The sequence below is a fragment of the Oryza glaberrima genome, chromosome 10, assembly GCF_000147395.1.
Source record: "Oryza glaberrima chromosome 10, OglaRS2, whole genome shotgun sequence".
In the NCBI taxonomy this organism is placed as follows: domain Eukaryota; kingdom Viridiplantae; phylum Streptophyta; class Magnoliopsida; order Poales; family Poaceae; genus Oryza; species Oryza glaberrima.
In genome coordinates, this window is record NC_068335.1 from 7,023,145 (window position 1) to 7,035,880 (window position 12,736).

At 45.0% G+C, this 12,736-nt stretch overlaps 1 protein-coding gene across 1 annotated transcript; it reads left to right on the forward strand.

Annotated features, from left to right (window-relative positions):
• The first annotated feature begins 524 nt into the window (after positions 1 to 524).
• On the forward strand, positions 525 to 6,092 carry LOC127786156 (acyl transferase 1). Its single transcript, XM_052313486.1, has 3 exons — positions 525 to 838; positions 2,919 to 3,505; positions 4,775 to 6,092. The coding sequence occupies exons 2-3, from the start codon at positions 3,041 to 3,043 to the stop codon at positions 5,765 to 5,767; spliced, it is 1,458 nt and encodes a 485-aa protein (XP_052169446.1). The 5' UTR covers positions 525 to 838; positions 2,919 to 3,040; the 3' UTR covers positions 5,768 to 6,092.
• The last annotated feature ends 6,644 nt before the right edge of the window (positions 6,093 to 12,736 follow it).

The window sequence follows — 12,736 nt, forward strand, 5'->3', positions numbered from 1 at the left end:
TGTGAGCTCGGGATCTGTCCGCAGCCCAACATGACTGTAATGCAGTTGTGAGCTCGGGATCTTCTCAGGGCTAGTTCGGGGCGTGACAATGCAATGCGGGCTTGTTGCGAAAATTTTAAATCACATCCTCACGGAAGTTTGTCGCTATTCTTCTAGTCAAAGTTCAAAAAACGGATCAAGTGATTCTATACTAAATGGCACTCACCTTTCTAACGGTCAGGTTTACATGCAAACTTTATAACCCTAACTTATCCTCCTACTCCGCCCAAAATCTCATCCTGATGATGCACTACCACACAAATAATTTTCGCAGCCACCGTTTAATTTATTTTTACAAGGCTAAAATGTTTCCATGTGCAAAATTATATAAAGGGTGTCCGGTCAAAACTCACCTGTGAGAATCGATTTTCACATGTGGTGCTTACTATCCTCCGCCTGAGTCCCTGCACCGGTCGCGCGAAGAGGGCGCCTCATGAGCTCCTCTCTTTTTTCCCCGACCCCCCACCTTTTTCTCTCCTCCCCCTCCTTTTTCTCTTCTCCTTTCCTCCCCTCCATGGATCCAGCCAACCTCCATTCCTCCACTTTCCCCTCCATTCAACTCTCTTCCTCACGACGCACCACGGGCTAGCCACTCCTACGATGATCATTAATCCTTGCTGCCGACACCGGCCCAGCCCCTTTCTCTCATGCGCCTACCATCCCACGATTAATCTCCTCTTACCACCTCAACTAGCCACCTCGAACCCTAATCCGGTGGCATTATCACTATCTTCATCATCGGAGAAGACACCGGCAACAAATAGAACGGCCACAGCTCAATCTCGTGCATGGATCGACGGTTGGTAAATTCAACTCATGATTTTGATGTCCGATTAATATCAAGTGATTTTTTATACAATTTGACAAAACTTAAAATTTTAATTTTAAACTCTTCTTGCCAGTTTGTCGTTAATAGGTTTCATGCTATGGACATGTAACTACCTAGATTTGGAACCATGAATGCAACAACACCCACGCGGGATCTCCCACTTTTACAAAGCAATGGAACAAGTTAACAAAAGGAAAAGAAATGAAACATTCAATGACATCAAATGCACACAACCTGCAAACATAACGTGGTGGTTGTAGTGTTCATGCATGCCAATTGCCATCCATTGATCTGATTTCCTGGCTGGCTCCATCGATCTGATGTCCTGGCCGGCGGCCATTGATCTCTGATGAGTTAGAGCTAGCTATATATGCATGGACAAGTATGAGAGCACAAGCTTACAACCCGTACTCCATGCACACCAACTAATACCAATAAAAAGTTCTAGAAGAAAATTGTACACGTATTTTCAATAGTGTTGTATATATCTATAAAATATTAACTTTAAATTCATTATATTCTAGCCATAACAAAAAGGAAATATGATAATTTTATGAGTATATCACTGATAGAAGTTTGTTTTTTTTGCTAACATATAATGAATTGAAGATGAGACTTTATATATAGGTATAATTAATACTATTGACAGTACATGTATACTTTTCTCTCTAAAGTTTTTTTTGTTGAAATTTGTTATTACCTCTGTCTGAAAATAAGTGCAGTCCTCTAATTTAAATTTGAACTAGGTGCTGCACTTTTTTAAAACGAAGGGAGTAGATGGTTTGCACGGAGTATACATAGAATGCGTTCCGGATCAGAGTTTCCAGAGATACAATTAATGCAGATAAGCCAGCATATGTACATGACATGTCAGTTGGTGTACGTACAGGATTTGTTCGATCGGCATTCATATCTACATCTTTTCCAACTGGCATTCTCTCCTACCGGTAGTTTTAGTTAATTCCCTCCTCTGCGTTGTACTATGTCCATTGGACAACAGGCCATATATGCGATCGAACACTGAAACAGTAAATAGATCGAAGATCGAATTGACTTAATTAATAGCGCAGCCGAATATATAGAAAATGGTAGGTCCTTACCAGGGCGAATTGTATGAATCGTATATTTGTTATAGAACTTTAAAATCATAAGGTTTGAATGGAGGTATTATTTGTCATTAAATTTACTCGATATTACCTACTGTTGAACAACCGGAGTATACTTTGAGTTCGTTTGGGTGGTTGGGTTAGAAATTTCGACGGTATGTGAAATCAGGCAAGTCATGAGCGCGTGATAAATCGGGTGTTGATTACCATAAGCTTACAAAAATGATTTATTCTTTTATATTCTAGGAACTTCGTCTATACATAAAACTTTTGCATGGAACAAGGAGGTAATATTGCTTATAGTTGCCCATACGTACTCAGCCTAAACAAAACAATTCTTGTTTGCAATGCCTATTTACTTCATTTAGTTTAAGCAAGTGAGTCAATCCATACCCATTGTTAATCAGACAGCAGCAGTACCTGCCCTTAACGCAACGTCTGATTGTTTTGGACTCCTGCATGGCTGGATGGGGTTCCAAGTCTGAGTCTTTCATGTATGTCCTAGTTCACTTCACTGGCAGTTCCTGCTCGTCAGACCATCTCTTTGTCCAAAGGGCCCCCATTATCGCTTACATCCAGTGGACAAGAGTTTGTTAAAGTGGGCGTGCTATACGGATTCAAGCAATAACTCCACAGCTATGGCCAGTACACAAGTAGTTTTTGGCGAAGGGTACATTGGTCGGTTCACCTTGACATGGGTCTTTTATCTAAATCTTATGTTAAGTAGTAAATATTTATGACCAGATAGAATATACATTTTCATGAATATGCTGTAACTCATGAATGTCCATTACTTTTTTGGGGCCGTGCCTTTATAAGTGATAAAAATCGTATAATTAGCCCTAGAAACGACTGCCAGAGTAAATTCTGGTTAATGGTTGAAAGCATTTAATATTCTCCAAGTGTTACTTACAGGAGAAAATTAAACCAATGTTAATTTTCAGATGGATATAAAACCGACGTATCCGTGCGCCACCATCAAGCAAGCTCACATATGAACCACCGAAGAACATAGATAGCATCGCCCAACCTCGCTGCATTCGCATTACCAAAGTGTGCCAACGCCATGGTGGTGACCTTCACATCTCGCCGGAGCGAGCCGGTGCTGCTCCGGCCGGCGAGGCCGACGCCGCGGGAGACGAAGCAGCTCTCCGACCTCGACGACCAGCGGACGCTGCGGTACTACGAGACGGTGGTCGGCTTCTTCCGCCGATGCGACGGCGGCGCAGCTGGCGCCGTTGGCGCACCGGCCGACCCGGCCAAGGCCATCAGGGCGGCGCTCGCGGAGGCGCTGGTGTACTACTACCCCGTCGCCGGCCGGCTGAGGGAGGTCGCCGAAGGCGGCGGCGCGGGGAACCGGCTGGTGGTGGACTGCACGGCCGAAGGGGTGGTGTTCGTGGAGGCCGACGCCGACGTGCGGCTGGAGGACTTCGGCCAGCCGCTGCTGCCGCCGTACCCGTGCGTCGGCGAGCTGCTCTGCGACGCCGGCGACACCAGGGCTGTCGTTGGCAAACCATTGCTCCTCATGCAGGTAACACCCACGATGACGTACGTTTGTTTCTTTCATTTTTGTTTACAATCCACCACTCAGTTAATGTTTAACTAACCTGTCTACTATATATCTGTCCTAAGATATAACCAACTAAATAAGACATATTTTAATATTACAGATCTGAACTGTGGTATATTTAAATTTATATTTATTGTGATGTGTCTAATCCAGTATTATATCGCTATATTTTATGGTGTAGGGGTAGCTAAATACTTTACATGTGTTTTAGTTACACGATTAATTTACAGTCCATCTTATTTACCCTATGGATTGGTTGTAGGCATGGATCAAGATTCATTCATTCGACAACAATATTACTTTGGTTGGGTTTAGGTTCACTGGTACTAGGGACCGTGATCTTAATAAGGATTCGTAAGGACGCCACATTGTGTACGAGAACAGTGATGGTAGCTTCGTGCATGGTTGGTAGGGATTGTACCTACTATTAATTACAGCAACCCACTGATCTTCATTTACGCAAGAAATAATTCAACTTTAGATTTGCAGATTTGATTATGCACAAATTAGTTCTGGAGTTAACAAATCTCTTTTCTGTGCAATTGGTTTTATAGTTTTCAGTTGCCAAACTGCTTTTCTTTTGAACACTGCCACAAACATGAGAAATACAATGAATGTGGCATCATATTTTGATAACAAAAACTTAAAATACAAATACAACAGCCACATTAACTAAGCTTTAGTCTGAAGTAGTGGTGAATGGGATTGGACCAGAAAAGCATTGAAATGGTTATTCAACACAACGATTAGTTGGACTGGCTTTGGGCCCATCAAGAGGGGTTCCAACTGGAGTGTGATGTTGCAGTTGGATGATATATATATGGGCCGGCAATATTAAGATTGCGAATTAAGAATGTGGTAAAGTTGTGTTGTATTATTTTCAATATTATAAAACGTTTTAGCTTCTCCATCCCTCATTTAAATTCACTAGCATCCATATGAATTTGTACAGATATATAAACACATATACATATGGGATCAAGTTGCATGGTCCGACTATATATTCATACTAACATAAAAGGTCGGATTTTCACATAATACTGACAATACTCGAGCACGGAAGAATTCTTTTAATGTTTTATAAGAATATATACTGCCTCTGTTTCTTATTTCTGATTGAGCTGACCAATGTCATATAGAAGTATTTAGGATGGAGGTACCATACTTACCATGTCTAATTAATTAATTAATTTGACTGTTACTGATTTCTATATGTGGCGGTTTCATTAGGTGACGCAACTTAAATGCGGCGGATTCGTCCTGGGCTTCCACATCTGTCACAACATCGCTGACGGCTTCGGCATGGCGCAGCTGATCATGGCCATAGCCGACCTCGCACGTGGTGAGCCAGCCCCGACCATTCTGCCCGTATGGAGGAGGGACCTACTCACGGCAGCACGCCTAGGTGGCGGCGCGGTGGCACGCACGCCCTTTGCATCGGCGGCGGCGGCGTCGGCGTCGGCGTCGAGCCCGGCACTACAGAACGGTGCTCGCCGCGCCGCCGCCGCGGCTGACGCGATGCTGTCGACCCCGCCGGACCGGATGGTGGTGGAGTACTTCCTGTTCGGGCCACGGGAGGTGTCCTACCTGCGTGGCCAGCTGCCGGCGCACCTGGCGGACTCCACCACGGTGTTCGAGCTGCTCACCGCCGTCATGTGGCGGTGCCGCACGGCGGCGCTCGGGTACGGGCCCGACCTCCGCGTCCGGCTAATGATCACCATGAACGCGCGCGGGAGGTGGAACGCGCACACCCCGCTCCCGCGCGGCTTCTACGGCAACGCGCACGTCTCCCCCGTCGCCGAGGCCGCCGCCGGCGACCTCCTCGGGCGGCCGCTCGCCGACACGGTGGAGCTCGTGCGGAGGACCAAGCGCGGGATGACGCGGGAGCGGATGAGCGCCATGGTGGAGACGGTGGCGCGGCTGCGGGAGTGGCCGCCGTCGAGCATGGACAGGGTGTACGAGGTCTCCGACATCAAGTGGACCACCGTGAACTTGCTCAAGTTCGGGTGGGCTGAGTTCGCCGGCGGCGGCATACCGCTCGCAGGCGATCTCACCTCCAAGCTCGGAAGCGACCACACGAGGTGCAAGAACTCGGCCGGCGAGGTGTCGACGGTGGTGTCGATGCTGCTGCCGAGGGTGGCCATGGCGAGGTTCAAGAAGGAGATGGCCGTTTTGTTGAACAAAGATGACAAGAAGAGCTTGACAATTATGAGTTCGCTGTAGTTGTTGCCACACATTTCAAGCAAAGGTTCTTAAACAGCTAATGGTCCACATGGCACCAAAGCACATTTTTATCACTGTCACTTCATCATTTCTGATCGATCTAGTTGTGCACATCTAATTTAGTGGGACAATCGGTTTACTTAGTGGAGTACTACAATATATGTAATTGTATTCAGTTGTGTCTACCTGTTCATCTGCACAGGCTATTGGATTTTCATCAGTTCTTTAATTGTAAAATACACCCCTCCCTTTAATGTATGCGCACATACTTTTAACTTGTAAAGTTACCTCGCTCATTATAGTTTGTAATGTGAGCTTTTTATAAATTTGTTTCTATTACTTATGACGGAAAAGATAAAAGAAAATAATTAAATTAAACTCCTCTTGTAACCTTGGAGCAGCCTACATTACATATCTATAATTCCCTCCGTTTCGTCTATACTACTATAAAAAGTACGAGTTCATCAAACACCTGTCTTTCCTAACCCTTAGATCTATTCATCCAACGGTTTATATCAAGAGTTGGATCACCCCTGTAATTAGCTATCCTGCCTCCACTAATCTGCGGTTACGAAAAGGAAGAGAGGAATAGAATAATTCATATTATCTAAAAATATTCAATGTTATATTTAATGAAACTAATTTAGTATAGTAGATTTTGATAATTTTTTTATAAACTTGGTTAAACCTAAACGACCTAAAGTAGTAAAATAGTCAAATGACCTATAATATGAATCAGAGCGAGTATATATTAATATTATTTATCAATCAATCTATCTATCTATCTATTATGTCTTTATCTTTATCTATTATAAAAATAAAGATGATTCGTTACTCACAGCTGGTTCGTTTAGTCTGTCATCTACAAGTCTGGCTTGGGAATGCACATATAGCGTGAAGTCCGTCCATGGTTGTTATCGCGGGAGAAGCAAAAAAGGAAACATAATCGTATCTAGAAGTCCATATGCCACCTTCAAATGTACTGTCCTCCTCTCTCCTACCACAAAATTTTCATCGTTGTTCCTCGGGCCCACTCAATTTGTCCCTTTGCATGATGAATCACTCCTTCCAAGGCGTGATTTTCTTCTCCCCTTCCCCCCTTCACATCTGCTGCAGTTTCGCCTAGATCATTTCCTCGGTTCCCCTACTCCTAGGACAACGAGGATGAGCAATCCATGCATCCAGTAGGTTTGTCTCTAATTGGATAATGACGAGGAAAAGCCATATCAGTAGCTTGAGACCTTCAACGCATTAGACTAGTAGGAGAAACAGTCATAGTGCTAGGTCCTCACCGATGTGTCACCGCCTAGGCGCCTATAGTTAGCCAGAAGGTTTGTAGCCCAATAGCCTGACTCACAGCATGGAGATTTGGCTTGGCACATGCGCAGCACAGCCCAACAGTTGGGCCGTGCCTACTGCCTAGGCCTCTTTGTCGGCCCGACGTGTCGGCCAAGCATGGCACGCCCCAACGATCAACATGCCCAAAGAGATAAGGGAAATGAAATAGACTTATTCCAGCCCCATAAGACAGTAACTTGAGGCCTTCGACGCATTCAACTAGAGGAGAAACGGAGCCATAGTGCTAGATCCTCACCAATGTATGGCTGCCTAGGTATGGCCTGACCGTTGGACCATGCCTAGGCCTCTTTCTCAGCATGACGTGCTGGCCTGGCATGGCACGACCCAATGATCAGCAGGCCAAAGAGATAAGGGAGACAAAATATACTTATTCCAGCCATATAAGGTACTGCCCAAAGAGATGAGGGAGGTAAATTAAACTTATTCCAGCCATATGAGGCATGGACCAAAGAAATGAGTGAGGTAAAATAGACTTTATTGAAGGACGAGCACGGTGGGCTGATCGTGCCTTTGTGCTGGCATGGCACAACCCGAGCTTTATTGGGCCACGCCTGGGCCGTAGGTGTAGCCGGTGGGCGGGCACGGCACGTCACGACAAGTTGGTCGGTCCTCGAGTCATGCTCGGGCCAGGCCGTGTCTGGTGGCCCATTTGACTATTTATACATGCACCCACCTTTGTTGACGCGGACGAGTGTTTCGTGGACACCATAGTGAAAAAACCTGGACCGGTGGTCGACCCATCACCAAGTTGGTCAGTGGTTCGTTGGGTTCAGTGCTGAACCAGACGTATATAGTTACTGTATGTTTTCTATTGGACAATGTGAGCTAGCTAGCAAAATGGTAAGATTAACAAGGTCTCATCTCAACCTACTTGTCATTGACTCAACTCACTCCCCATACATCTATTCTCTTATTTCTAGATCTACACTAATATAAAATATACCAGTTTCATCTCGTAGAAAAATGTACACAGATGTTTCCTATCCATCGGATCTCTTAATCTAACATTGTTCCATATTACGAGTTGGATTCAACATCTGCAATTAGGGATCCCTCCCCTCGATGGCCACTACACTCCGCCAAAATAGTGGTCGGTTAAAAAATAACACTTCTCCACTCCTGACTCCTTCCAGAAAACGCCGCTCCACCGAATCCAGCCCACCGCTACCATTGTGCGCACCAAGCTGCTGTCGCCTCCTCCCACGCTTGCCCTACCCGGCCGCCACCGCCTACTGCACTCACCCCTAGCCCACCGCCTCATCCATGCTCTCTAGTCTCCATTCCGCTACACACACTGTCGATCACGAGGGCACATCTTGGTCGCGCTATGAGGGAGAGGGGGGCTCGAGTCTTGTCCCTGGCTTTCACTGATGCGGTTACTCGCCGGTTTCCTTCCATGCCTCACTGGCCCAATCAACTGCCCATCTCGCGCATACTAAGCCGTTGCCTCTTCCTGCACATGCCCTAGGCCATCGGCACCGTCATCGCTTCCCACTCCAGCGCCCAACCAACACCCTTCTAGGCGTAGGGCGGTGGTTGTTGCCTGGCGAGAGTGCCGAGATGATGCGGTCTCCTAATTGGTGAGAGGGTAGGTACATGCGATGCTGCTGCTTTTTGACCTTAATTGATGAGCATGTGTCTTTTTGTTCAGGACAAGAGTCAAGTTGCAATAGTCACCCAACATCTCTATCTCTACTAATATAAAACACACCAGTTTCATCAACACAAGCATTTTCTAACTCTTAGATCTATTCATCCAATGGTTCATATCAAGAGTTGGATCCATCAGAGCAAGTATAATAGAGGGCAATAAGAAGGCTAAATGCTGAGGTGGATGAGAGAGGAAAGGAGAGAGATGAGAAGCGGGCTGTAACCTTACAGCTGGCTTAGGTACAGGAACCAAGAAAATCTATGAGATAGATAGATGAACCATATATTTATACTGAATAGCTAACCACTATATGAGTGAGCTGATAGATATGCCATAAAGATCTATACAGTAAGTAGCTGGCTGTATTATTAGCCTTCTCTCATCCAATTAGCACTCTCCCACTCTGCGTGGGACCCACCACTCCGCACGTCTCCTCACGCCTGCGCACGTTGTGGATACCAGCTGCAAACCCCAGTCCCTGCAATCCCGAGTCGGATGCCCGACGCGTGGATGGAGTCGGGATCCGGTGCAGGCCGCTCGGCTCCAGGCGCAATGTGAGAAGGCTCAGTTAGGGTGAGCGGAGTCATCGAGCGGGACGGCTCGCCTTTCTCTGGCCGTGATTTCCCTTCTCCCCATCTCGCCTCCATTGGACTGGAATCACCTCTCCTCCACGCCGTCGGCTTGCTCACCTACAATTGCCCTACCTCAGGTCTCATCAACTTATGCGCCGCTGCCGCCGTCCCCCTCCGCCTAACTCCTGGCCACGTGCGCCAGCTGATGGCGGCGGCTGGGTCAGCGAGGGCGAGCATTAGGCAGCGGAAGAAGGTTAGATTATTAAGTCAGGGAGTTGGACTGATGCGCTGCCTGTGGTGGAGGTGAGTGTATGTTAAATTAAGCTGCATCTTTGTGGGCATGAAAATATCATACCCTATATACCGTGGCAAAAGTTCTGAAAGAAGGTTTAGATGATTAAGTAAAGGGGGGATGAGTTGATCAGGAGATGCATGCACATGTGGTTAAGTTTCTCGATTTGTTTGGAATGCAGTGAACAATAGATTTTTTCAGTGGTCTATCTGCCAAATTAGATATTAGTGTTGTTTTAGAAATAAATTGTTTTCTCATTCCGTGGAACTAATTAAATATTTATGCTTTTGGGTTTCTTCCTTGCCTATCCCTTCTTTCTATAAAGTTAAAACCCAAAGCTGCCTCCAATTCACCACGTCATCAACATCATATCAGTCATTCGATCAATATGTACATCAGATATATACCATTAGATCTTCATTTATCTACAAGAAAAAATGCCCAAATTGCTGGGTCAGCCCAGGTAGACCCACCTCCTAATCAAATGGTAAAGCTGCGCTCCTTCCACCCATGGAAATCATTCGCCAATGCTGAAACTGTCGCCATGAAAGAGCAGGCGAATGATCGCATTTAATCCATTTTATTCCACCCATCACCACGATTGTTTTTGTTTTTATTGCGCCATGTAATCCTCTCCATCTTCCTCCACTAACCCAGAAATTATCACGACATTATCGTCGATCTAGCTGCCAGCTTACTCTCAATATATATAGACCGTCCGATCAATATATAGTTCTTCTGCGTCACTTGAAATCTTCCCCTGATCCCATCGCATCACCAACAAGAAGTACCATGTACTTGCCCTGTTGCTCAGCCTGATTCTCTCATCATCTGTAACTGACATTTTCTATGTGTATCTTCCTTTGAATTTACTTAATGAATCTATGCTGTATCCTTTCCCACAAGTGCACAACCTGTATACACATGCATAAATGTCACTATATATCCAGATGTCAGATCAATTGCTTGCTATATGAGTATAATTAGACATTTGAGCACCACACAACATTTGTTTCATTGCTTTGCTGCAAACTGAATTTTTCATCATTTCTGATGTTTCTGGCCATTAATTATCATCAGTAGTGCAGCTTCGAGCTAACCACTCTCAACTTTCAATAACGGTGGCGGTCTACTGCCACTGATTCTGCTCGATAAATTGTAGCTTTCACAAGGCATCATAGTTTCCTGATGACCTCTGTTTTTTTAATCTCTCAAAGGTATAAGTCACCACTGCACTAAAATTATATTTTTACTATTGTACATCTTTAGGGTAATCGTTTGGATGATTATAGATTTACATGACTTATTAGTTTCAGGATGTTGTCACCTTGGCTAAGATTTAAGTAGTTAGGTTTCCCTTGTTGGAAATATAGTCATATATCGGCATATTTTAATCCAAAATATTAAGACAATAATCATGACATGAACAATGTGAAGTGATCTAGAGATAAAATTAAACATAACCAGGAGCATGCTTAAGATAGAATAAGCATCATCATCATGTAGAGAACGCAATAACATCACGACTAACAGAAGTAACAAAAATAGAGATAGCGATAGAATGTTATACCCTATGAAATTCCCTTTGCTGGATTATGAGGCAGAACTGCCTCCATTGGTGTTGTCGATCGGTGCGCTAGCTCCAGCTCCAGGTGCGCCAACTTCGCCTCTGGGTGCGGGTCTTTGTTTCCTAATAGCGTAGGAGAGGAATCCGCCCGTTGCCGCAGTAACGACGTGATCAATGCGTATTGAATCGTCTGCCCGTTACATAGGCAATCTCACGGGGTTGGATTCCGGTCCGTTGCAAAAGGATCGAGAGAGAGATGCAATGCAACGCACGCCACGCGCGTGTGGCTTTCCGATCCCCACCTCAACCGGTCAACAGGGAGCCTCCAATAACTCCCTATTTAAGTTGAGATACTCCACTTTGGGCCCTTGAGATTTTAATAGAAAAATCGGACCTAGCCCATTTATTCTAACAATCCCCAACAAATTTCATGGCTCATAAGAAATGTTCTCAAAGTTGAACCTGTTTGATATACCAGTGTTTTGGTGGAGACTGTTAAGTTGAACTTCCAGCTAGGAAAAGAGTTACATCAGACCACAACTGAACAATGGACTATGCCTTGAATTGTCAGTCTTGTGTGATCAGGTTTCACTCAAACCCTTGACTGGTACTGGGCTGTCGTTTGTATCCGCTCTGTTTGGAGCATATAAGTCAAACTCCAGGCCCTTTCATGAGTATCTAGAGATCGCCCAAATCTCATAGACTATGACTAGCAGTCGAACTCATATAGGTGTGTTCCTTCTGAGATGTTTTGCAGGTCAATATCTCTGCTTAGAAAAGCCACTTAAACCACATTAAGGCATAAGCCATCCTACCATGCATAATAGAAGAGAAGTACATCATGAAAATGAGCCCTTTTCAAAGGGGCTTTTAACTATTTGCCACTTTTAGATTTGGCAATTAACTATTTGCCACACCTATCTCAATGACATGTGAGTCCATATGTGTCTATGACATGTGGGTCCAGTGGCAAATATTTAATTGCCACATCTAAAAGTGACATATAGTTCAATATCTCCTTTTCAAGGGTCTCTTCTCTCAGCCACACAATAGTTTGTTTCGCCATCCAAATTCACAGGATCTCCGATCACAATGGACAGGTTTCCACTATTGTGCAACCTTAGGTGGGTATCAAGCCCATTTCCCTCGATGCACTGTCTATCATATTACGTGATAGCCCCTTGGTAAACTGGTCTACCATATTTTTAGCCATCTGGACATAGTCCAATGCTATCACTCCGGAGTTTTTCTGCTTACTGACAGATTTCAGTCTTTTTTTGATATGCCTAGATGACTTCATGTTGTCCTTTGAACTGTTCACTTTAATAATCACTGTTTGATTATCACAGTTCATTAGGATAGCTGGCACTGGTTTTTCAACCACCGGCAAATCCATCAGGAGTTCACGAAGCCACTCGGCCTCAACTGTCGCAGTATCTAGTGCTGTAAGTTCGGCTTCCATTGTTGACCTCGTTAAGATGATCTGCTTGCAAGACTTCCAAGAAACAGCACCACCTCCAAGTGTGAA